The sequence below is a fragment of the Scleropages formosus genome, chromosome 16 (assembly GCF_900964775.1).
Source record: "Scleropages formosus chromosome 16, fSclFor1.1, whole genome shotgun sequence".
Classification (NCBI taxonomy): Eukaryota; Metazoa; Chordata; class Actinopteri; order Osteoglossiformes; family Osteoglossidae; genus Scleropages; species Scleropages formosus.
In genome coordinates, this window is record NC_041821.1 from 12,022,952 (window position 1) to 12,049,903 (window position 26,952).

A 26,952-nucleotide genomic window follows, 5' to 3' on the forward strand; every position below is an offset into this window, starting at 1 on the left:
CCCTAAAAATATGTTTTATTTATCATCACATTGCATTAATATCGAAGTTTTACACATTTCTTGTCACAAGCGGTTGCAACTGAAAAGATCCTGTCCATTAGCAATGTGCATTAACCGAGGTACTGCGGAGCTGCAACAAGTGTTGCAGAGTTGTTTTGTGAGTTTGTCATGTTAGAGGGGCTAGGTGTATTTTTAAAGTGGTCCTCTCGGAGAAAACTGGACAGTAAGAGATCAGGCTGATTGCTAGCAAAACCTTCTCTTCACTAGAGGAGCAACGGAGGAGCGAAGACTGAGATTTTCTGATGAACGACCAAAAAAAAAAAGATTAAGTAAAAGACAGAAGAGGTAGTGCTCATGTGGAGGATGATCTGAGGAGCTGTGAGGGAGTGAAGGGAGGGAGGCGAGATGAACTGAACTGAAATGAAAGGTCAGATATGGATAGCTCAGCATCTTAGAGGGCGGGAATGCAGCTGGGGTGGGTGGGGGGTATAGACACGATCAAATCCAGGAGGAAATCTGAGAGCTGGAAGAAAGGGTGGGGTGGGTGGGTGTGTATGTGTGTGTGTGGGGTGGGCAGTAATGAAATAACTACACAGGGCCAGCATCCAACTGAGGTGAGTCACAGAGAGGAAGAGGAGTACGAGAAGGGAAAAGGAGAATGAGTTGAAAACAAAGCCTTCGATTCCCTCTTTGCGGGCTGAGTAATACTGGAGAGATAACCTCTCCGCAAAACCCGATAAGTGAGATCAGCCGAAGTGCTGCCTGAGATGGACAGGAGCCGAAAGGAGGGTCCCCCCCAGCTTTCCTGTCCCATTACTTTTTCCTGTTATCTCCCACTCTCGCGTTCCCTCTTATAAAACTTTAAACCAGCGCAATTAGTTTTGGAGCCAAGCGAGTTACATAACAAACACAAAATAAAATATACATGACTGAGCATGGCTTAAATTTTACTTACATTCACTGAACAAACTGTAGATGCGGTCTTTTCCGAGAACAGTGATGCCTCAAAATTCACACACTAACAGATGGATTTTTTTATTTTTTTTTTTAAAAGTAAAACCTTTTTTTTTTTTCCCCTTTACTGTAAATCTTGATATAAGGAAATATATTGGCAAAATAAATTAATAAATTGATAGCAACTTTAAGAGTATTAGGCCTTAAAACATTCCTCTGTAATGCTGCTTTAAAAAATGTCAAATTTTTATTACTTTCATAAATCCTTTTTAGCATTCAGTATTCTTTGTAAATATATAATATTTATATACTGTATATACAGAGTTGAAGAATGACACTGCAGGTGGCCCCCGATTTACGATGGGGTTACGTTCCACGAAACCCATCGTATGTCGAAAATATCCGAAGTCGAAAATGCATTTAATACACTTAATACACACCTCTGCATGACAGACTGGGAGATGCGGATCACACCGCATATTGCTTGCCCGGGAAAAATAGTCAACATTCAAAATTAGAAGTACGGTTTCTACTGACTGTCTATCGCCACCTCACCATTGCAAAGTCGAAAAAATCGTAATCCGAACTGTGGAAAATCGGAGACCACCTGTGTATGTATATATATATGTATATATATATATATATATATATATATATATATATATATATATATATATATATATATATATCCAGGCAGTCCCCCCTCGATTGGTATGTATATATATATATATATATATATATATATGTGTGTGTGTATATTCTGTCTAAAACAGTTTAGGAAACAATTTTTCAAAGACAGTATTTCTGCTATGATATGGCTTGAAGTTTTTTTTTTTTTTTTTAAAGAAACCTGAATATTTAAAAATGCATTTTAATTTAGTTAATGGGAATAAACTTAGTTAATGGGAATGAAGTGTTAAGACTCAGTGGAGAACAATGTATTTTTATATATTTATTTAGTGGATGCTGCTGTCTGTGGTGATTTACAATGCTGTACTTGTAACCCAAACTACTTACAATAATTTACCTATTTATATACAGAGGTGGGGGGTGCAGTGGCGCAGTGGGTTGGACTGGGTCCTGCTCTCCATTGGGTCTGGGGTTCAAGTCCCACTTGGGGTGACTTGCAGCAGACTGGCGTCCCATCCTGGGTGTGTCCCCTCCCTCTCTGGCCTTACACCCTGTGTTGCTGGGTAGGCTCCGGTTCCCTGCGATCCCGTCTGGGACAAGCGGTTCTGAAAATCTGCATGTGTATAGAGAGGTCATTTTTTTTGGTCCAATTCAGGGACAGTACCTTGACCAAAGGTACTACTGCCAAAGCCAGCATTCAAACCACACACACATTTTCAGAACCGCTTTTCCCATACGGGGTGGCGGGGAACCGGAGCCTAACACGGCAACCAGGGCGTAAGGCCGGAGGGGGAGGGGACACACCCAGGATGGGACGCCAGTCCATCGCAAGGCACCCCAAGCGGGACTCGAACCCCAAACCCACTGGAGAGCAGGACCCGGTCCAACCCACTGCGCCACCATACCCCCCTACATTCAAACCAAGACCTTTCAATTGCAACGAATCAGTGGTAGCCAGTGTTGCCTGATTAAAAAATATACAAAGTAAATATGTTTCTTTTTTTTTTTTAGTAAAATATTTTTAAAACATGATTTTTAAGCTTCTGTACATATGTTTATAGAAATACGTGTTCCATTTCAAGTCAGTTTAATTCTGTAGGTTACATGGGAATTGGTAGGAATCCTGCGGTGGGAGAAGCAGGTAAAATCTACATCGTATAAGAACCTTTATTATCTAGTCTTTCAGGTTTCATTTAGCGCTGAGGTAGCAGAGGATGTAATGGTCAGAGCTGCTACCCTGCAGTCAAAGGAAAGGTTCAAATCCCACCTCTTGTAGAACCCTTGAGCAAGGTAGTTACCCTGCGTTACTCTAGTGAAAGGTACCCAGCTGAATCGAAAAAGTCGCTGTGGAGGAAAATGTTCAGTAAACATACTTCTCCGCAGTCTGCTCTCATGTTCTAAAATATTTTTGATTGTGCTCATACCAAATAAAGCCATAATACAGTTTTTATTGGCGTTTCAAAATTCATGCATGGCATAGCATCAACATGAGAGTTCACTTAGCTCAAAAACTATTTTGTTCTTTTTCCTCAGCTGCAGTGGTGCAGTGGGTTGAACTGGGTCCTGATCTCTGGTGGGTCTGGGGTTCGAGTCCCGCTTGGGGTGCCTTGTGGCGGACTGGTGTCCCATCCTGGGTGTCCCCTCCAGCCTTGCTCCCTGCAACCGTGTATGGGACAGGCAGTTCAGACTGTGTGTGTGTGTGTGTGTGTGTGTGTGTGTGTGTGTGTGTGTGTGTATTTTAAAGGGAGTGCATATAATGCTGTTGATTTCAAATGGCATGAAGGGCCTTGTCTGAAGACAGGAAGGGGATATGTATTTCATTCAACTCTGTGAATGCAATTAATCTGTCTGCTGTGTACTTTTTCACGCTATCACCCATGTTTTCCTCTTACTCGATTTTGTTTAATTGGTCAGTGGGAGTATACATCTATTTCATATTTTCAACACCCAGCATCTGTCTTTGATCCCACACACCAAGCTGTTTATTAGTGTTGCGTATTAGAGTCATATCAGGGAGAGTCATCGCACATCTTTCAGTTTCAAACTCTTAGCTGCAGTGCTTTCCACCGTCTGCTTCCCGGTCGGTACAGTACTTTTCCAGCCCGCCCTGTGCACGCGTCGTAGAACTTGCAGTGTCTCAGCAGTTTGCCGATGTTCGTCTGCTGTAAGAACGAGCGATTTGAAAAACTATATTGCCACCGCATGAAAAGAGCGAGCCCGAGTGAAGCGCGCTAGGTACGTTAATGCGATGCTGTTTGAAGAGGTCGCGCAAGCTCACTTTGCTGAGACACTGCGAGTGCCTCCTACTAACGGCTTGCTTCACTCTTTATTATGTAAATGTATTTTTTCGGACTGAATTTCAGACATTAGCGCTTTGATGTTAACTACAAGCTTAACTTTCCGTTATGGAAAGATTACATTATTTTTTTTTTAACTTACAAATCTATTTTTGAATGCCCACTTATCATGAAAGTAGCCCTGTTCCCTGGATACCTATCATTTATTCATAAGTCCCCACTCTGCTCCCTGGTGCTGCGATGAACAGATGCGGGCTGTCATTGTGTGTTTTGAAGTGTTGTCGCTTCTCGGCGTGGCCGCTGTGCACGCGCCGAGGAGATCTCTTTCTCGAGGAGGAGACCCGGCCCTGTGCCCCCCATCCCAGTCAAACAGCGACTCAAGCTGTTCGTCTGGGAAGACGTCCAGCAAAGGCCTGAGTCAGCGATTCAAAGATCCCTCTCTCCGCCTCTCCCTCACGCACCCCCCCTTCCCTGTATCAACTTTTCCTACCCAGCCCCATTCGTTTTATCAATGGCCTAAATGGAACATGAATGCACGGCTGGAGGCCAGCACTCCCCCGCACCACCACCCCACACCACACTGGCCACACCACCTGCTTCCGAGGTGCAATCAGGAGGTGGCGCGACTCCTGGCAACAGCACCCCCTGGAGGGCTTGGCCTGTATCGCAAGCATCTCCGCGGGTATAGGGTGGGCTGTAAGAAGGACGGGAAACCTGATCACTCAGGCCTGAAGCCTTAGCCACCACTCTCTCAGTACTTTCCTGTTTCTCCTTACAAACAGGTCCACACTAAGGCACCAAATGAGGATGAACATTACAGATCCTCTGGTGAACTGGGACGGCTTAGTCTTGCTGCCTCTGTAGAGGCAATAAGTGCAGTATAAGTGCATTTTCATCATGATCTTTTCACCAGCTTAGCATTTCGAAACAATTACAGTTATGGGTAAAGAAACACATTGTTTCTTCCCGTAGTTTCGTCCATTATGGTTTGTGGCTGAAGTATATTTAAAGGGATATTGGAAAAGGGAGATGTGTCCAGCATGTTTGCCTTAATACACAGGAGAGGTAATGAAAATCAGTAATCCATTACTTAGCAGTTAATTGACATTGGGCACCTGTTAGCTAAGTAAAACTTCAAGTTAATGACCTGTTCTATATGGATTAGTGTGTATCAAGTGCGCATACTTCTCATTCAAATTCTACGTCTTTACCACAAGTACTATACAAAGCACCTCCATAACTCTGAGTGTAACATAAGTTTTAATTGCCTTAAAATGTACAATCTATTTCCTTGAATGTAGATTTGTAGGGGATTTTTCAGGCAGCGGATGTAGTGGCGTGGTGGGTTCAGCTGGTGCCTGCTGTTGGGTGGGTCTGGGGTTCAAGCTCTACTTGGGGTGTCTAATGATGGACTGGTGTCCTGTCCTCAGTGTTTCCCCTCCCTCTTTGGGCTTGTGCCCTGTGTTGCTGGGTTAGGCTCTGGCTTGCCTTGACCTCCCCCCTGGGACAAGTGGTTCTTAATAATGGATGGGTGGCTTTTTGTCTGTTTGTATGGGGTTCTAAAAATGTGTGTGTGTACTAAACAGTGTGAAACCATGGATCTCATTAGGCATTTTGAAAAATTTTAGCCTGTTTATGAGATTTTTCATAGTTGGACATGGAACTGTTTTTTAAGAGTGTAAATCAGTTAATAGATTCCAGCAGAAATTGTTTTAACTAAAAAGTCTCTTTAAAATTAATCTTCTTTTTGTTACTGAAGTCTTCTAACAAGAAACACAAGGGTTGTTGATATTTGTTTGTGTAATTCTTTTGTTTAAGGCTTTCTAATCTTTGCAAAATAGTGGACTAGTTAAAGGAAAATTGTCAAATCAAGTAAGCTTCATTTTTCTTTCTACAGAAAGGAACAACATATTTTATTATTGTTTGTCCATATTGACAGTGTAAATTGTAGCATTTTTTTAAATCTAATTTTGATTTTCAATAAGGGAGATAGTAAACAAGTTTGTGCTAAAATACAAATCACTTTCAGTGAAAAGTATCGTGGCACTTTGTCCTGTTAGAAGAGTAACTGATGGAATTCCACAACAAATCATGACACTTTGCTGAACTTTTTCAACAGAGGGAAATTAATGTGACAAACAGTTAAACATGCATGTAGCACCTAAATATCGATCACCAGTGTAGGTGAATTTACATAACACCCCACAGGTGTCCCGCATGTAACTCATGGCTGCTTCTCAACTTGCTTTTGAATGCACCTGAGCTCTTATGAATAAAATCCTCCAGCAAAGGGTTGGATAATTCAATCTTACCTTTTCCCTATCCATAATAATGACCAATATCAATCTCCTTGGTCTTTTGAAGTGACTGGCTTCTGTAAATTCAGGTCTTAAAAGGCTGAATATCTCTTACAAACAAAAGCAATAGAAACCAGCTGACCTGAGGGTCTGGGCGCACAGAGGAGGAGAGCCCCGCTTTATCCCAGTAAACCGTTGAATAATCGTAGTGCACATCATGGTATGGTAGGGTGGCGCAGCAGATAGAGTTGGTGCTTTGCATCTCCTGGGCTCTGGTGGTGGATCTAGGTTAAAATCTATGTTGAGTTAACATGCTTGCATGGTTTCCTCTCACAGTCCAAAGATAGTCACTGGTAAACCACTTCTGTACCCCCATCTACCATGGTTAAAAAGATCTAGATTTGTCTCAGAGACCCTAACCCACACAGGGCAAACTTCAAGGCTTAACAGAAACCGTCACTAACCTGCTCACGTTTTGTTGTTGTTACATGGATAAAATAATTTTTAAAAATAAGAAACACTTGTGACATTGTATATTATACACACACACACATTGTCTGAAACCACTTGTCCCAAGTGGGGCACGGTGAGCCGGAGACTAACCCAGCAGCACAGGGCATGAGGTTGGAGGGGGAGGGACACACCCAGGACGGGACGCCAGTCCATCACAAGGCACCGCAAGCGGGACTTAAACCCCAGACCTGCCAGAGAGCAGGACCCAGCCAAACCCGCTACGCCACTGTGCCCATACGTTGTATGTTATACAGATATATTACTGAGACAAACTTGTATAAGTTAGTGCAGAGAACTCTTTCTGAGTGAACTTTTTCACTTTTTTTTACTGTATTTCATGGCAGTTAGTCTCTTTTTTTTTTTTTTTTTTTTTTATTATTTCCTCCAGTGGCTGTAACAATTATGAGATCTGCTCGGCCTAGAATGATTGACATTCAGAAGAAGTAAATGGCAGGTTTGTGGAAATACGTGCTGACGACGTGGATGGGAGCTGGCATAATGTGGGAGGTTACCTGCTCACTGAAACTGTTGAACACTCTAATTGCCCTGCATATTGCCGCGCGAAACGAAGAATGTGCATTCATTTGGGTATTCAGACTGTTACTTTTTTCACCAGCGATATACCTGCTAATCATACGATATTCATGCTTATCAAATAATCAACATTTTTTTTTCCCATTCTGTTGAAAGCAGTGTCAGTGCTGGTCTTAATCTATGTCTATTTTCTGTGCATACAAAATAAATAGGGTAAAGGCTATTTGATCGCCGAATTTGTGCTGCTCTGAATTAAGTTTTAGCTCTTATTAAAATGCAGAAAAGAGGTTTTCTGCAAGTACCAATTACTAAACATGTTCTTTGAGCCAGATAGCTTAATATGATATTAACATATGATTGATAGCCACATGCCCGATCAAAAATGTTTCTTCTTAACTCGTACCTGATGTTTCATTATAAAATATTACAGTGTACTAAGGGCAGTAAGTGGCATGATGGTTAGAGCCGCTTCCTTCCACTTAAAGGGTTTCAATTGCTGCCTCCTGCTGCAGTACTTAACTGTTCTAGTAAAAATTACCCAGCTGTATAAAAAGGTAAATCATTGTAAGCAGCTCTGCAGAAAAGTGTCAGCTAAATAAATAAATGTAAATATCTGGGATGATTATTTCCTGCGAAACACAATGCGTTTTTTTTTTTTTCCAGGTTCTGAAGCCCCTGTTTGGATGATATTGATCTGTGTACATTCGCTGATTTTTTTTTTGGAAATAAGCATGGCATTGAAGGAGGGTGAGGGATAATTCATAAGAACTCAGTACAGATATATTTATTGGTATTCATTCATGTAGCTGACACCTTTCTCCAAAGCAATTTACAATGTTAGGTTTATATGCTAAACTAATTTTATTTACATTTGTAAATTTAGCTGATGCTTTTCTCCAAAACAATTTACAATGTTAAACTACTTACACTGATTTACTCATTTCTACACAGGGGTAATTTTTACTGGAGCTATTCAGGGCAAGTACTTTACTCAAGGGTACTACAGCAGAAGGTGAGATGCACATCCGGATTCTTGGAGCGCAGGGTGGAAGCTCTGACCACTACGCCACATGCTGCCCCTACTTACAATGAGTTCTCCATTTATACAGCTGGGTCTTTTTTACTGTATTACTTCAGGGTAAATACATACATAGATTAAAGCTGCTGCAAGAAGAGCAGGGATTCGAACCCTTATCCTTGGAAGATGATAGTTGTAAACACGGCACTACCTGCTGTCCTACAACTAGCTGATGCTCCCAAGTGTGAAATCGGTTTGTGGCACAATCTGTGTGCCGGCACTGGTTATTGACCAGAGGATGCACCTGTGTGCCTCCCTGCAGACACATTCTGACTCAACTTCCTGCAAAGGCTGTCTCACAGCGATGCTGCTGCCCGCCGGACCGTCTTGGGGCACCGTGCTCTAGGCGGCATACAAATGTCAGCCCTCTTCTCCCCAGAACAGCGAATTAGGGCAAACATGGCGGTGGCCTACATAGAGATGTGCCAGTCCCGTGCAGCCGGTTCAGCCGAGGGAGGCGCCCCGCGGTCCTTGCCGGTCCGGCTGTCAGTTACACTCAACGCTGCAATTAGTGTCGCACAGCAGAACCGTCAATAAAAATAGCTGTTTGTGCTGGCATTTGCTGTGCTTTGTGCATCTGAAATGGGGCTGTTGTCCGCTTTCATGCATAACAACATTTTACGTGTTGCTCGAGTGAAACGGGCTTTTTGAAAAGGGTAATGTGCGTGGAGCAATCGCACGTGTGTGAACGCCGCAACCGGCGAGACCGAGGACGACGGACTGGCGTTGTCTTTTTTCGCGAATGATAATCGGAGGAGTGGGGTAGTAGCATTTTAAAAGACTTCATCAGGTATGCAAGCTGGCTTAAGTAAAGGGTCAGACACTTACAATTATTAAATAAGAAACAAATAGTCAACTGGTTGATTTTTTTTTTTTTTCCCCTTAAGTATCATGTTTCTATTGCCATTGTTTCTGCATTCAGACTTGGTATAGTTTTGGATGAATCCCCAGCGCTTAAAACTTTTCTTTCCCAATTTTGTGTTTCCTTTTGGATTTTCATAATTTGACTTTGAGTCTTGGGAATGTGTTGGGAGGCACATGGAGGCAAACAGCCCCTGACGTGCTTGACAAGGCCGACAGGACGGTGTCACTGCGTGTGCCTTGACGTCGGGCCCATTCTGTCACTTCAGATAGCAGGAAGAGACAGCTCATGCCCCTGTCCCCCCACCCTCACACCCCAGCCATGCTGCTTCCCCTCCTCCACACCGCCCCTCCTTGGTCTTCAGCACATATATTCTTTTGCGGACTCTCAGGATTTTTGTCTTTTGAGGTTGTTTCTGCCTTGTTGTGCACGGACATTGAAATGATTCAGGAGCTGCAGCTGCAGTGGTGTCGGTTTATCACTGGATGGATAACAGGGAATGAATGACTGAATGTAAAGATAAAGCCTGCATGTGCTCCAGTTTTGTGCATTTGCTGTAGTTTCCATGCGCCAGCCATTCAGAGACTGCACCACAGACCTCACGCTCTCTTCCACATACTAGTACAGTATGTGTATAGTATTACACTCTGGTCTGTACATTGGGTTTTCCTTCCCAGAGTGACCGGAAATAAACAAACAAACATATAAATAAATAAATACGTTTACTACATAGTTCAGCATCCAGTTCTTAAAAGTGTTGAACTTTTTTTTTTTTGTATTACCCTGCCCTTCACACACACGTTTTCTAACCCGCTTGTCCCATACGGGGTTGAGGGGAACCGGAGCCTAGCCGGCAACACAGGGCATAAGGCCGGAGGGGGAGGGGACACACCCAGGAGGGGACGCCAGTCCGTCGCAAGGCACCCCAAGCGGGACTCGAACCCTAGACCCACCGGAGAGCAGGACCCGGTCCAACCCACTGCACCCCCACGCCCCCATCTGTCCTTCACAAATATGCAAAAAGCCTGCGATAATGCCACCAGTTATTGAATTTATAATTTGACCAGTATTTGTAATACCATTACATGGGGTTATTATGGACATGTGTAAAAATTTTTTTTTTATAGAATCCTATGTATTTGCATTTATTTTTTGTGTATTGTCTTCACGTTGTGAGATCACTTTACACGTAATCTAATATATCCATGACATCCTGACACCTATCTTTTCTCTTAATGTACAGATAAATATTTACATGTAGGTCTTTGTCTTGGAGGAACGTCTTTGCAAGATGTAACTTGATTCCAATTATATTCCTTAACTGTAGCTTTTGGCTACGCCTGACAGTTCTTCCGATGTCTCTTTTATTGGAATGTGGAAGTAGTAGACTGTTAGTGCTTCGCGGCACTCTTTAGTTGAGGAATGCAGTGATGTGGTAGGAATCAAAAAGGGCTGCAAGCGCTCCCTGGAATCGGACATTGGGGTTTCCATGGTTACCTAGAAGGGACGTGAAATATGTGAGCTTAAGGGCTTCCCATATTGTGTGTGTTCAGTTGTATGAAGTGTAATGCATTTTACTGTGAATTCCTTTCAAGGTTTTGAAGCTGTAATGAAAGGAAATAGAGCTGCAGCTGCAAATACCATGTGTGTGTGTGTGTGTGTGTGTGTGTGTGTGTGTGTGTGTGTGTGTGTGTGTGTTGTGTGTGTATGTGATGCTTTGACAGTTTTATGACGATGTGTCTGAAGTCTTCATTGGGAGCAAGGGTGTTTGCGTGGCTTTTGCTTTCAATGCAATGAAAGGCTGAGGCTGTTTATTTATTTATTTATTTATCTTCTCTCCCTCGGTGGCATCGCCGCCATTTTATCGGAAACGGGGATCTGTAATTCATGAGCTTGCTGGGCACGGCGCTGCGCCGGCTTGCTCGGCGGCTCCGATTCGGGGAAGGTCTCCCGAGAAGGTCACTGCAATCAGTGAAATATATTGGGGCTAATTTTAGCTGCTGAATTGCTGTGGAAAAAAATAGAAAAGGAAAGAAAATGGGAGCACTAGGCTGCATGCGCATGGGCACACAAACACAAGCCTTTCGGCGCTCAGAGCCCACTCACACATGCACGCACTTAAATGCAAGTAACACACGACACAACACGCGGGCAAATATTCATACGCTCACGAACGCACATCCCGTTCTTCTTAGTCACTGAAGAAAGTGAGGGCATCGAGAGCCTTCAGACTTGCCGTATTTCATCCTGTTGTGATTCTGTTGTTTACCAGGATTGCAGGCATACTTGTTTGTGTACAGCATTGTTTGAATTACTCACAATGTACTCATACTCCTTGCCACAGGGAAACTTTCCTTCATGGGTGTTTTTGTTATTTTACGTATGTATTTTCCATATTTTTCTCACATTGAATATATAGATTAATTTTTTTTTTTTTTTCATTTTTTTCTCAGCAAATTATGAACCCAGTGGGTTGTGTTGGTCTGGAGACTATCCTGGAAGCAAATGGTAGAAAGGAGGGTATGTCCTCGATGGGACACCATTCACACACATTCTCTCTCTCTCTCTCTCTCTCTCTAAGAACTATTTCGATTCCCCTCTTTGCTTGGAACACACATGTTTGGACTGTGGGTGGAAACCAGAGCATCCAGGGGAAACTCTCACAAAAAACAATGCGAGCATGCAAACTCCACACAAAGAGAACCGCTTTCATACTCTTGTTCAAACGCATAGCCCAGTGCTGTGAGGCACCAGTGCTACTCGCTGTGCGACTGTGCTCCCCAGTGTGCATTAATCAATCCCCTCATTCTTGTTTCCCCTCTCGACATCTCTGGACCCTACAAGTCCTGGCTAGTTTGCCAGGTCTCCGCTCGGCTGAATGACAACCTCTGCTCCACCATTTTTTGTCTCAGATTTGTGACGGAAAAATGCCTCTCCGTCACAGCAGGGTGACTCAGAACAGATGCCGCAGATGTTGAAGTGCTCTTGCTGCATAGTTACACAGAGTTTCGCTACAGTGGCTCCAAGCAGAACTTCTCCTCTTTCTGTTCAGCCAGTCTAAGGAGGGTCATTTTCATTTAGAAGCCAACCGCATAAAGTGCTCTGCCTTCCTGCTGGAATGCAGTGTGGGAGGCTGTTTTCATCCCTATTTTTCCTACCCAGTATAGAAGCTTTACAAAAGCATTACAGGACATCTTCAGAAGCAAAAGTGTATTGTACCAAAACGTTGGTTTTTCCATTTTATCCTCTTACCCTAATCTTGAAATTTACCTTTTCTCTTATACACACAGACAATGTAATGTAAAAGTTTCCAGACATGAATAGACATACTCATCTGCATTTAGATCATTTGAAACAAATATATATATTTTTTCGAATGACACATAAGAAGTTCTGTAATGTTGATGGTCGCTTTGGTCTCTGAAAGAAATCTGGTGGATTGTTTTTGTTCTCCTCATTGACTTTGGACCTCCTTACAGCACAAATGTCAAGACCTGCTTGTTTGTGGATTGTCATTCCCATAGAGGAATGTTTAATATGAAGCAAAGATTTTAAAAAAGGTTTACAAATCTGGTTCATATTTTAATTCACATATCAGTATGTGAAATATATTATTTTCAGCAGGAATACATAATCTACATAAGTTAGTCGGGCTTTTCAGAAAATCGTTGGAGTTATTAATAACGGTCTAATATTCATAGTTGGCATGCTTAATGTCAAAATGTGTGACGCTTAATGTACACACACACACGCGCACGCACACATGTGCACATGTGCAGCATTCCACTTCGTCACACCTTCCTTGAAGTGTAAATGAACCAATGTGGTAACTAACCAATGTTGGTAATTAGAATTGAACAGCTTTTGAGGTGTAGATGACACTCTCTCTGTACTTTTTTCTCATCTCTGCATTAGATGCCATTTATTTGGTGGCTGTTGTTAATCTTACACCAGCGAGGAGGAGTTGTACTATTCGAAAAGCTGTGATAATTTTTGCATCTGTGATAATTAAATGTAAAATTAAGGCTTTTGAAAAAGGAGTAAAACAGAAAAAAAAAACAAGCCAAACAAGGTGAATTTGACTAATTATGTGGATTGTTTCGGGAGGAGGGACAAAGGGGGGTTAATTAAGCATGTGAGTTTTTCATTACGCTTAGAGCACAGTGTCATCTGAGGGATATAGATATTAATGGGCGGTTCTGTTGGACACTTGAAGCAACTTTGCAAAGTATTCCAAAATTCTCGTCTTTGTGTGCTTCTTATGGATTTTTTCAAGTTTAGAATCTGTATTGGTTTAATGCCACACATTGTCATTTTTTCAGTTCCTTTGAAGGCCTTTTTTTCTTTTGGAATTAAATGGGGTGGGGGCATTATAGGGCTTATTTCACTCCACTTTTTTTCGCTTGCATAACACACCCAGACTTTTTAATGGAACTATCTATAAGTTATGTGTATGTTTTATCATGAGGAATGTTTTATACATATTTGAATTCTGTGAGAACAGGCAACTACATGTGGGCAAGTTGGCATTGCATGATATGGAGATGCATGAATGAAAAAAAAGCATATTAAAGGAATGGGGCAATGTAGGGATAATTGGAGAATGATGGGTGCGAATCAGTTGGTGACCTAGCAAACTCAAAAAAGGGGAAACGTCACATATAGACTCCCAGGTCTGCTTAATCAAAAAGTGGAGACTCCTCCAAAAAAAGAAAAAAAAGAGTTTGAGTATAAGGAGGTCTGTTACTGAAGAAAGAGATCTAGAGACCTCAGATGGCTTTTTTTTTCCAGGCTACTTCTGATGGTACTCTGTGAGGTGGAAGAAGATGTTGGCCTCTCTTCTTTAGTCACACTCCAGCTCGTTCGCTGGGTTCATTCCCCAGGGCCATGTCTCATCCTCTTGTCCTCATGCGGTCGAGCCTTTGTAAAACTGTTGCCGTCAGGGTGTTCGGGATGTTAGCCCAAAAGTTGGTTAATCACCCAAAGAAAGCAATCATTTCCGCTCGAGCTGAAGGGATTGGCAGGGGATTGTTGCTTTGTTATATCTACAGACAGGCTTGGAGAAGAGGGGTAATGTGGTAGGGTAATACTATCTGTTTTGTTATGTTCAAGCAGTATCCATCACAGTAATATTGTATTGTGTCAGCAAGTCATGCATGTTTGTGGAATATTTAGTTTCTAGAATGGAAATAAGTTTGTGTGTATGTGTGTAGGGGCAGCTGGTAGTGTAGTGGTTAGCTCTACTGCCTTTAGACCCATTTGAAATACCCTTGAGCAAGGTACTTACCCTAAATTGCTTCAGTAAAATTACCATCTCTATAAATGGGTAAATAATTGTAAGAAGCTTGACATTGTAAGTTTGTCTGGAGAAAAATCTCAATTAAATTAATGAATGTATTGTGTTTTAGTGTAAATTTGTTTTAGGAAGGGTAGTTGAGAAAAAGCAAAACAAAAAAGGTAGAACATTCTGAAAATGTAAATTGAAGAAACCATCTTTCAGGGGTTTATGTGAAACAATATGTGTGCATTTTTGAGTAAGTATAAAATTTGGTCATCATTTAAATTTTTATTTATATAAGAAAATATATTGTAAAATAATACTCATAAAAGGAGTGAGTAAGTAAGTATGTAAGTAAATAAATAAGAACATTGAATGCTTAGGAGCAAGATAAAGCATTTGACTTTAAACATAAACGATTGTTCTACTTTTTTAAAGCATCATGTTAAAAGAACAAGGACAAATTTAAGCTTGACAGAGTTACTTGTAGACCTGAGCAGAATTTCAGCAAGAAGATAAGAAAATTAGATGTTAGATGAGGAAAAACTGAAGAATAAAAAATGAATATCTTTCATGTTATCATTACAGATGATCTTTTGCAAACCTTGTTGACATTATCCAGGACAAAGAGCCACTTATTCTTTCTTCATATTGATTTAAGATTCTTCACAGCTCAGCTGAGATGAAAACTTACTGTTCAACTTCATCTTGCTTGGGCTGAAAAGAGGGGTGGACATTTCTCATCCACAGCACATGTCATTGATCCATTTGGTCATTTATCGATCACTGCGCTCCATCTACTCCATGAATGTTGTTTTGAACATTTAAATAAGACACACTGGGTTTTACAATCCTGAATCATTATTTCTTTTTTTACCCTCAAACACATTTGCCTCATCATTCACCATGTGCAGAAAACCAGCTAAGTTTAGTTCCTGTTACCTTCACCAACAGATAAAGTCCCCCATTATTCTCTTCTTAGGAATTATGTATATTTATCTCTTATGCACTGTTTTGGTACAGGGCCATGTTTCTACTGACTTTTGATAGCTCAATGTCAGCTTAACTGTACATGTTCACGTGGTTTCTATTTTTAATTCTCAGCATATCAGAGTGACTTATGCTTGGTGGAAAACAACTTTATACTGATTATTGGGAGAAAGGCAAAACAAAGTCTTGGCCAGGTCCTGCTTTCTGACGGGTCTCGGGTTCAAGTCCTGCTTAGGGCGCCTTGCGATGGACTGGCGTCCCATCCCTGCATTGCCGGGCTGGGCTCCAGTTCGCCGTGACCCTGCTCAGGACAAGCGGTTTCAGCCAGTGTGTGTGTGTGTGTGTGTGTGTGTGTGTGTGTGTGTGTGTGTGTGTGTGTGAGTGTGTAAAACAAGCAAATAAAAATAAAGATTTAATGGCTTTTCAGCATACAAACAATACATAAACATTGTTGTATCTCTAGCTACAAGGTGTATGTAATAACACTGAGCAGTCACTTACAGAATAAAGGTAGATTTCACCTGGATTCAGGTATTTGGTAGATTTTTTTCCACATGTTTGTTGACAGTGTGGACAGGAGTCCGTGTACAAATCTAAATTTCTAGGACGCATTTTTAGGTTTAAGATACACTGATGAATGACTGGAAAAATAGAATAAAGGTCATCAAAGTGCAACATACCCAAAGACTTCAGTTTTTCAATACTTAACACATTTCCTGTAAAACAACAGAAGTTTATATGCTGCAGCTTAGAAATAAACCCATTCTGAGCACAATATTACCTTATTCTGCTTTGTACAGCTCTTATCTGAAAACTGATATTCAGATACTTAGCCGCGCTGAATTTAAGACAGAGCACATTTGTAGTGACTAATTTATTGGGGCCACTGCTTTCTTGAAATGATCATGCAGATTTAAGGGTTTTGTGCCAGCGGAGGAAAGATGGATGCACTGCAGCGCAGCTATAACGGATAATGAATCAAATGTACTCTACTGTAAGGCCATTAGGAAAGCATATTGTGCCCCCAGAGAGGAACCAGCACGTCAGACTCTTTGTCAGTCACTTCCCTGAATTTCTCTAACATCTTGGGACATACATGGGCCTCGTTCAGCACACATCAGTTTGTGGTGTATTTGAAGTGAATCATATCGGGGCTTATTTCCGCTCCACCTCCCTTACAGTTTGAGACAGCGTGGCCTGTTTGGTCTCCTGACTGCTTCTTAATGTGGGCTATTGACATGGAGAAGCCTTTGTGCACCCAAATCATGGTGGTCCTCTTGAAGCAAACACACACACACACACGTACATGCATGCAGGAAATTGGATTTCATGTAAAAATGCTTATTTAGTTAAATACGGTAAATGCTATCGATCGTTCCCTGCACAACGCTCAAAGTTTTGTGTCCAGGCCACACCGCGGGAGGCGGTGGACGGATTCCTGCTCCAGCGTGAAATATACTCAGGGTGGAATGGGCATTGTAATTAGTTCGTGGCACAGATAACCAGGCAGATAAATCTCAATCTCATTAATATGTGGTTTCTGTTTCGGTGAAACTCACTCCATGACTCAACAGAAGGATCTTTTTTTTTTCTTTTTTTTCTTTTTTTTTAAAAAAAAATATAGTTCCAGCTTGCAAAAGTCCTATTTGTTGTGGCACATTAAACACCCATCGGCTATTTCTCAGAACCTCTGTCTGACAAAAGAAACAATTTTGGAGAGGAAATGGCACAGAAATAATTTTTTGAAAATGGGGACAAATATTATTACAGCAATACACTGACATTTGTTGGAATCCCCTATTTAACAGAAATATTAGTCATTTCATAAAATGGTTCTTCTTTTTGCTGTTAGTATGCAGGCACAGTCAAAATGTATTCAAGTTCAAATCTGGCTGAGTCAATGGAAAAGCTAAGTAGCCTATAGTTAAATGTAATCTCCCTGACAAGTGCCTTTTTAGGACAAGCATGAAAATGATGAAATGAAATAGGCTATTATTGTTCAGCTTCCATCCTTTTAGTGCACGTATAGTAACGCTATTTCAGAAAATGACCTGCTTTATTGAAATCAGTTATGTCTTGTTTAAAGTTTTAACGCATTTTTTTTTTTTCATGTCTTTGAGGGGTATGACAAACTGCGGCTTACTTTATTACTTGGACACTTTGGACTAAGACAAAATTAAAACAGTTTTAAATTAGCCGTATATAATGCTACATCCTCTTGACAGTAGTTACAGCATTAAGGATGCCATTTTAACATAGGACGATGAAATTGTTATAATGAGAGAATTGGGTATTGGGGAGATTATTTGATTGTTTCATGGGGGATGGCTAGTTCCCATGAGTAAAATTTAACTTGAAATGAAGTTCAAAATTAATATATACATACCAAAAAGGGAAATTACACTATATAAGTACACAATGTTTTTCCCCCATATGTATCAAACAGCACGTTTTTAACAGGATTGTTGTTTTCAATAGGACTCGTATGTGATGATATGTTGGAGATGTTCTTTTCTTGACATCTTTGAAACAGAAAATGAAAACAAAAAAAATAAATAAATTAAAAGTCCTGTTCCCTGTGGCTTGAAAGCCTGTTCCATGTTGGCAGTAAAAATGACTTCCTGTTGAGTGCACAGAGCACTCCTAACGCTTTCTTCACATCTTTGGCCTGCAGATTCTCTAGCCCACTTGTTATATATTCTCCTAACATCGTATCCAAAGTAGTGCACTCTGATACTATATGCAGATACTTTAGCTCACAATGTTCGGTATAGATGTATGTGTACTGGTGCAAAGTATGTCTGTTTTAGAAATTAAATATATTAAAAAATCCATGGAATTGAAAAATATTTATTCATGTATACATCTCAGACTTTTTAGACAGTGCAGATTTTATTCTGTTGAGCCATTTACATTTATCTATTTATCAGACGCTTTTCTCCAAAGCAACTTCCAATGAACTCTATGTAGTGTTATCAGCCCACACACCTTCTTCACTGTGGTGGCTTACACTGCTAGATACACTACTTACAATGGGTCACTCATCCATACATCAGTGGAACACACACACTCTCTCTGTCACTCACACACTATGGGGGAACCTGAACAGCATGTATTTGGACTGTGGGAGGAAACCAGAGCACCCAGAGGAAACCCATGCAGACACAGTTAGAACATGCAAATTCCACACAGACTGATCAGGGATCGAAGCCACATCCTCTCACACCACCCGGGTGCTGTGAGACAGCAGCGCTACTCGCTGTGCCGTCGTGCCACCCAAGTCATTTCTTTCATGGTATATTCATCAGTTTCTTTTTTATTGATTTCAGGTGCAATAATCGAACACAGTGTGCCGTAGTTGCCGGACCAGATGTTTTCCCAGACCCTTGCCCTGGAACCTACAAGTACCTGGAAGTTCAGTACGAATGCGTTCCATACAGTAAGTATAATGTGCTTGTTGATTTAAGTTTTATCAAATATAACAAAGCAAATTGTTATACAAAATAAGAAAGTACACTTGTTCAGTTATTAAGGTGTTGCAGAATATGAATATGTTGTTTTTATTTATTTATTCATTTATTTTTTTATTTTTTTATTTATTTATTTATGTGTTTGTTTGTTTGCTTGCTTGCTTGCTTTTTACAGCCTCCTTTGATACAAATGTCTTACGATTATAAATCTGTATGTTCCAGTGGTTCCTGAAAGCTAGTGTCTTCCCATAATGGACTGCAGCATGAATTTTTAATGTTGTGTAAAAAGTCTATTGTATTCGTGGCTGTTGTTTGAATATTAGCATAGTTCTACTTATTTGTGTTTCAGTTTAACATTCTAAGGTGACTGAATGTCTGATATGTCTGTGAACCAGGGAAGTCAGACATGTCACTGTATAATAAAGAGAGTGCTCCCAGATTTCTAACTCACCAACCTTTTACAAGGAGTACCACTTCTGACACCAGAGTTAACAATGCTTACGCTGATGTGAGAATGGGGTGGGACAGAAGTTGAATTACTGTTATGTCTGATCATGTTTCAAGTCATTGCTGGCATGCAAAACACAAAATATGAGTGTTAAATTGTCCCCCGACATAATTCAGAAGGGAGGTTGTGGAAAGGGAAGGCAGGAGACAGACACGGGATCTGTACAACCTTTACTGTGATGATGTCTGCTTTGCGGTTTGGTAACTTGGCAGAAAAGGCCGTGAGTGACTTCTGCAAGGGGTCTAAAGCATTCCTTAACTCAAAATAAAGTACACATGCAGACAGCTTCTGACCTCCATCATAACAGTTTTTCCAAATACAAAGAATATTTCAGCTGACATTGTATCATTGAACAGTGTGGCTGTTTATTTCACTGTTCCTGACTGCAGTGGCACAATACATGTTTTATTGTAAAGGTTGATTTTTTATTTCTGTTCTATGATTCCTGCCTTTTTGTCAATATCAGTGGTCTGACATGATATTGTGTAACCACCCTATCGGTGCAATTTCACAACAAACATCAGCAGAAATAAATGCAGTTCCTATTGCTGGGTGCTTATGAAATGCATGCACATTTAAATTTGCATTAAGTTTTGCTTATCAGTTGCCTATTCATTTAATGCTTTACACAATTTCTAATTAGTTAAGAAAAGGACAAAATTGTAAATGTAATGCAGCTGTGTGTATTGATTTTTGGCAGATGATATATTTACTTTTTTGTCACACTCACATTTTCTAACCTTTTTTGTTCCTATACTTTGTAACTAGGAAATATTTCCATTGTTCACTTGTTCATAGTGGCGATAGGGAACGTCAGACTGTAATTTGTGTCTCCGTCAAAATTTAATCATAATAATGTGCATCACATAGCTTTGTAGTTCGGTAATTATTAATTGTGGTCAATTCCACCCCTTTAATTGTCTTTTGGGTAGGCTCGCTCAACACCGTGGACCTCGGCAACCATTCTCATTCACAGCCTTAATTAGTCAGGGTGGCTTTCATGTGAACACAAACTTCATTTAGCCAGTTCTTTAGCAAGCTGATCTCGTTTTCCTAATGATTTCTTTTCTTCCTTTTTGACCTTATTTAGGTCCAGGCCCTCTAAATCCTCATGTACTTTATGGATAATTAAAACTCTCTTTGCGTGTTGTTGCTGTGGAAAGCAGTTTGTCCTTGGCGGATGTGATTTGTGTGGACGTGATCGTCATCGCAGCTTGCTGTCAGTGCTTCACATGGTCATATGTTTTGTGTATCCCCTGATCTCCTATCCAAACTTTTACTGCATCATTTGTTAAAGTGTATATTCATGTAAGTTTACTATGCATGCCATGTATCCTGGGTAGAATGATGGTGTTACAGTAACAGTGCTTCGTGAATTGCATGTCTGCACCTGTATTTCTGCACTGGTGCAATGCATTTGTTTACTGAGTTGTACATCTCTTTGGGGAAAGGTATTTGCCAAATGAATAAACATAGTTTTATGTTTGTTGTTTGAGGGTATTTCATCCATAGCACCAGCCTACTGTGAACAGCATATGCACTTTCATACAAAGCATGTCGAAATATAACTGGCCCAGACTTTATATAGTTATATACAGAGTGTAGATCACACCCCTACTGTCTCTATAGGCATGTGCAGATAACGGTATAATTGCTCTGATTAAATCTAGGTAGGACATGTTACAAGGTTGTGATAGCATTTGGTTAGTATCCTTTTTTCATATGTTTTCTAAGGTAATTTCTGTTTCTGGTAGTATGAAAATTCAAACAATAATGAATAGTAAATAGCAACGGTATTATTACACTAATATAATGAGTAAAGAGCATATCCATTCTGGTTAATTAGTGGTAGCCTAAAATTATATTATACTTATCCTCTGTTAACCAGCCCTAATTTGTTCCTGAAAACAATTAAATATTGATAAAGGGACAATGAAATTGCTCCTTCCATTGTTTCTTATGGAGAAAAATTGCAATGCATCCAAAGTTTGTCCCAAATTCATTCCAAAATCACTCTAAATAATGCATAGTAACATGAAGACAAAGTTTTGTAACAGATTAAGGCTGAGTGGATAACAATTCATTAATTCATTCATTCATTTTCGCCGTATCCGCAAAGGTTTCTTTGAATCACGCATGTGCATAAAGTGATAAATGGGAATAAAAATTGCTGTATCAGATATGTGAAAAACATGATATTGGGAGGCCACTTTTCTCCAAAGTCACTTAAAATGTCAAGGTAAATAGAATTAATTTCCCATTTATACCACTGGACAGTTTTCACTGGAGCTATTCTGAGTAAGCACCTAACACAAGGGAACTAACACAGCGATTATAACCTGGCATCTGGGCAGCTCCAATCACTGCATTATCTGTTGCCCTCCATGCACTGTTTTGTCTGAAACTTAAGAAAAAAGGGTAATGAGGGGTAAATAGTAGGTTATTAGTACATCATTTTTCTTCTTTTCTATTTTACCGTTGTACCATTCAGAATGAACATATTGTCTGCTGTTAATGATAGCAAAACACGGGGCAGTAAGAAAAAGAACATCTCACATTGTACGGTCAAGTCGTGTGACATTTGACTTGGACAATGATAAATATCCAGTGATTTCAGGAGGCAGATTTAGTATACAGTCTGGCTTATATATACACAGCTACTTCATGTAGCACACTGTGGTTGATGCTTGAGCTGAAGATGGTATCTCTTCGTTGTTTATCATTTAACACACGTTCCACTCTGTGCTGTGAATATTGACTTGCTACCGGTAGCAGAATCAGAACGGAAGCAACACTGCAGATGGCGTCTAACAGAAGCGCTAATTCAATATGAATCATCTGTCCTTGTACCCTCTCTACGTATGTACAGTAATTATCTCCACAGAAACAGATAGATATTTTGAACTGATCGGGCATTCAATTATGGAATGGTAAATTGTCTTTAAAGACACATATATGAATTGCTCTGTTGATTAAACCAACATGAATAACCATGAACAAATGGAGCAATTGGTGTAAAATGTGTTGCTGGATAAAAAAGGATGGGATAAGAGTCCAAATGTGAGTGATCTGCAGAGGTTTGGGATGGTTTCCTAAAGCAAAATTGATGGATGTTTTATCTCAAGACATTCAGTCCTACTAGGTGTCAAATAGACTTTTTTTGAGATAAGTGTTGGATCTGTTACCTGTCCTTTTTCTTTTTCCCCTTTGTCACAGACACAATCGATTAGCTGTATTTGTTGCATATTAACACCGAGCTAATTCGGTGTGACTGAAGATACAGACGCAAGCATTCAGCTGACAATATTGATCAACCTGTTCCTATCATTTATTCATTGTTATGTATCTGTCACAACCATTTAATCTCAATATAAATATGTCTGGGATAAACACATGTTTAAGGTGCTTCAGTCAGTTTAAGTAAGATGTGACATCTCACGGTGGTAAAGAACGTCTTGTCAATTGTGGTTCTTATTCTGAAGATATCACAAATCACAGGCAAACACTTAGGTATAAAGACATATCGGTTTGCATTTTGTCGTTCTAAGAGCTGCTTATTTTGCTGAAGCAATTCAAGATCCAAATACCAAATTTAAGAGTACAGCATGATCTATTGGTTAATTACACCTTCGAACTTTTGATCTCAAGTCCGTGCCTGTAAATCGATGGCTTACATGCTGGCCTTGCTGTATGAAATCCGACGCTTAAAGTGAATCTGGCCATCTGAGGTGAATTGGTGTTGAAACCCCTGAGTGAATGTATCATCCATCAGCTCATCAGCTCCATCAGTTCCTGTTTTCACATCCACCTTCCCAGCCCAATGTTGTTGAGCCTTTTGCTGCTGAGAGCATTGGATTAATGGGTGATTTGGCACCTTCAAGCATCCATATGACCATTCATGTTAATTAACTCCAGGGTTGTTACATTTCTCATGCAGTTTTCTTTTTGTAATATGTTTGCCACATTGATATTGAATTTTTCTGATACATCTACATCTATTTTCAAGGTCTCAGAGATCAAGGTGCAATTACTGAATGCAATTGCATTATGTATGCTCCAGTTCCGATCTTCATTTTGCCTGAAATTTGTGTTGTTTATTTATATATTTCTGTCCATTTGGCTTTCCAATGTTTCTCCTGCATGGCTGGCTGAGAGCCAAGCCATTGCACCTGTCACAAGAGCATTTCCCTGGATCATCAGTGCTAGTGAGTTCTGGATGTAGTTGTGTTGCAGCCAAAAATTACAGTTATAACCTCTCATACCCTAACACTTGTGCTATTAAACTTCTGATTTCAGTAATTAAGTAATTAATTTAGTATGGGAAATTTATTCATTTTCTTCACAGATTTGGATAAACATGTCTTCCATTTAGCCATGATTAGTTAATATTCTCCAGCTTCAGTATCATCATTCAGATTACATCTGATTTTTCGAACTTTGTTAATGTCTGGTTAATTATTTACATCCTTCCCCATGTAATGTAGTTAGTGATTAAGGAGCTTGTGATGTCCAAGAAGGGGAATTTTGTTATATGTTGTTGGTGTGAGAAAGTCTATTCAGTTCATAATTTCTGGAGAATGAGCACTGAAAAGAATTTTTGACAGCTTGTTTCGGTGCTATGAACCATTCAGTTCCATGAAATCTGCATATGAATGACAAATAAATACCATATGAGAAGCAGAACTCAGGCTAGTAGTTGCAGTCTATGTATCAGAACAAAACAAACCTAACAATTTAAGCCATCTCTATGTCAGCCTAGAAGAAACAGGAGAGTCTTACTGATTATTTCATGCTTATGCTTATGCATTGATGGCTTATCGGTTCATTAGAAATGTACGATTATTATTTATTTATTTATTTTAGTATCGGTAGGCACATTTTTTGCCCTATGCATCAAGATAGTAAATCTGGCCTTTAACTGCAGAATCTGCACATTCTCTCCATGTTTGTTTGGATTTTCTTTGGATGCTAGCTCCTCCTCCCGTCTCCCAAGGACATGTGGTTCTGGTGAGCTGGTGACTCTGAATTGACCTTTGTGTGTCAGTGTGTGTGTGTGTGTGTGTGTGTGTGTGTGTATGCGTGTGTGTGTTCACCCTTTAATGGATTGCGCTCCTTTCTACAAATTGTATCCTCTGAGATGTACGTCGCTTTGGAGAAAAGTGTCTGCTAAGTGATTAAATGTAACTGTAAATGTAATATCTTAAAATCTATTAAAATTTACTTATATTTTATTCTAAGAAAAAGATCACGTGTCCCTGCTGTTGTTTTGGTAGGCATAGGGTGAGAAATATATACAACTGGCATGTTCCTGTATAGAAATTTCCAGTTACTGTTAAATTCCAAGTGCGACTTCTTAGGGGTCAGTTGGGAGTTGGCAAAATACATTTTTATCTCAACCACTTTTGGGTCGATATTAAGTAATGCTTGAACGTGACCAATGGGTAATTGGTAACAGTGGGTCCCAGCTGTAGACTGGTGGTGACAGTAGTGGCCACAGTAGTGGCCACGTCTTGTTATGGTCATGGTAGAGAAGATGGGAGTCATTTAAATTCCAGTCCTCTATATTGGTAGAGAACACTCTGATGTTATATCGATGTCCCACTGCTTATTGTAATGCAACACAAATAATTTTGGACTTTGCAGAACAGCGTGAATTTGACCCTGGCCGAGCATGGCTGCTTTGATTGATAGAAGAAAGCTAATATTAAGTTTAGTATGAAACCTCTGCCACAGCTTATTGCAGCAAGCCAGAAAATCTAATAAATATGTTTAGACATCATGTCCCTTTGTACTCTCAGATTCCTCTTGATAGATCATTGCATTATTATATATACGTAAATTATGGTGTTCTATAGGCCAAGGGAAGGCATGCTGGACATGTCAGTGCCGCTCCTTTGAGCATGGCAATACCCGCGTGTGAAATTAGCCAGCCCCATTGTGCCGTAATAGTTTATTCTGTGCGCTCATGGAGGTCCAATTTGGGAATGTTAAGGAGGAGAGACTTCAATGAATGTCTCTCCAAACAGTAGTTAATACCTTTGTGCCATCATGAAAGATGAATTGTTCCAATCTGAAACCCTTGGCTGCTGAAACTGTATAAATGAGAGATAATATTGAAAGTTCAGGGCTCTGATATCACGGTAATTTATTTTATTCTTATTTTTGGAGGGGGCTAGGGAAAAAGGAATGCGATCCATTTGAATTATGTAATGTATATTCTTATTTCACAGTTTAATGTGTCTCTTTTCAAAAGGAGATGTCTCAGTTAAGAAGGCAAAATAATTCAATATCCATAAATCATTGTATTCCAGCCTGCATTCTTTTGTAAGATGAATACCCACCCTGAAGTTGTTCTTACTCCCCCTAGTCGAAGAATACATCAAACAATTTCATATGCTAAGCGGATTTATTTTTGTTCTGTGTGTCTTGCGGTTCTTCTTACATGACTGCACTGAATCCAGATTTTGCAGAACTTAAGGTCAAGGTTTACATTCGGTTTTCATGATGAGAGGTTACCAGTCACTTGTAACCAAAGTGCAAAGGTTTTTTTTCAAACCACAGTCTTTTCCTAGTTTTCGCATGACACTACACTTAAGGTGTATGAATATTCAGTAAGTGCTCAGCAGAGTGTCTAGCTAATCTTGATGTTCCCGGTCACTTACCATGGTTTGCTGTAGCTTTAGTGTTTTCAGGAAACAACGTACTATAAATTAAGTGACATTTTGTCTGACATTTCAAAAATTTACTGCAGGCTTTTCTGTTGACACTCTTCCCACTTGAGCTTGAAACATTATTTAATTATATTTGCTATTATTTATTTATCTGTGTTCTGCTGATATCTATCACTCTTATGCAAGTAGAAGATATATCTATCCTTCCATTTGCAAGTAGACGATATGTATGTTATGGACATAAAAATTGAAATAATTCCGTATTATCCGTATACAGCATGAACATAATTAATTAATCTATGTTCTAACCCTTGGGGTTAAAAAAATAAATGGTGACGATAAAAAGAAGAAATCATTTTGTATTCTTACAAAGGACAAATGAACTTTAGCAGACTCTGCAAGAAGCTTATTATGTGTACTGCTTGGATATTTGGGGTCAGGTTTTGGGGTTAATTTTTTTGTTTCTTTTTAATTTAACTGATAAATGGTCAGCATAATCCCTACTCAGAAAATGATGGATTATAGCATGTGGCAGCAGAATTAAGACTATCATTTCAAAGAAGGGATGTGTTTGAGTAACCACCCCCACATGCATGTGTAAACCACAACCACCACTGGGGTCAACACTGGTCTGGCCATTTTATTTCTTTACACATCACGATTGCATATTTGCACATGATGGATAATTAAGCGCCACTTTAAGAATCCTCCGGCGCCATGCATATTCATGGCATTTAATGAGGGCATTCACAGAAGAATTGCTCTGTGTGTCAATGCACTGTTGCCAACATGAACCAAACATGCTGAACTTGAATGTTGCTGTGTTCAGATGGAGGATTCTTTGATAGCAAATGTTTATTACTCTCAGAG

The 26,952-nt window shown here is 40.0% G+C and overlaps 1 protein-coding gene across 8 annotated transcripts in view; it reads left to right on the plus strand.

The window, feature by feature from the left end:
• The window catches only part of adgrl3.1 (adhesion G protein-coupled receptor L3.1), a 177,604-nt gene that overhangs the window by 72,158 nt on the left and 78,494 nt on the right, over window positions 1–26,952 (plus strand). For all 8 annotated transcript variants that reach the window (XM_018737956.2, XM_018737955.2, XM_018737958.2 and 5 more), the window contains exon 5: window positions 18,763–18,872. In XM_018737956.2, coding sequence (XP_018593472.1) covers window positions 18,763–18,872 — 110 coding nt within the window. The remainder of the gene's footprint in view (window positions 1–18,762; window positions 18,873–26,952) is intronic.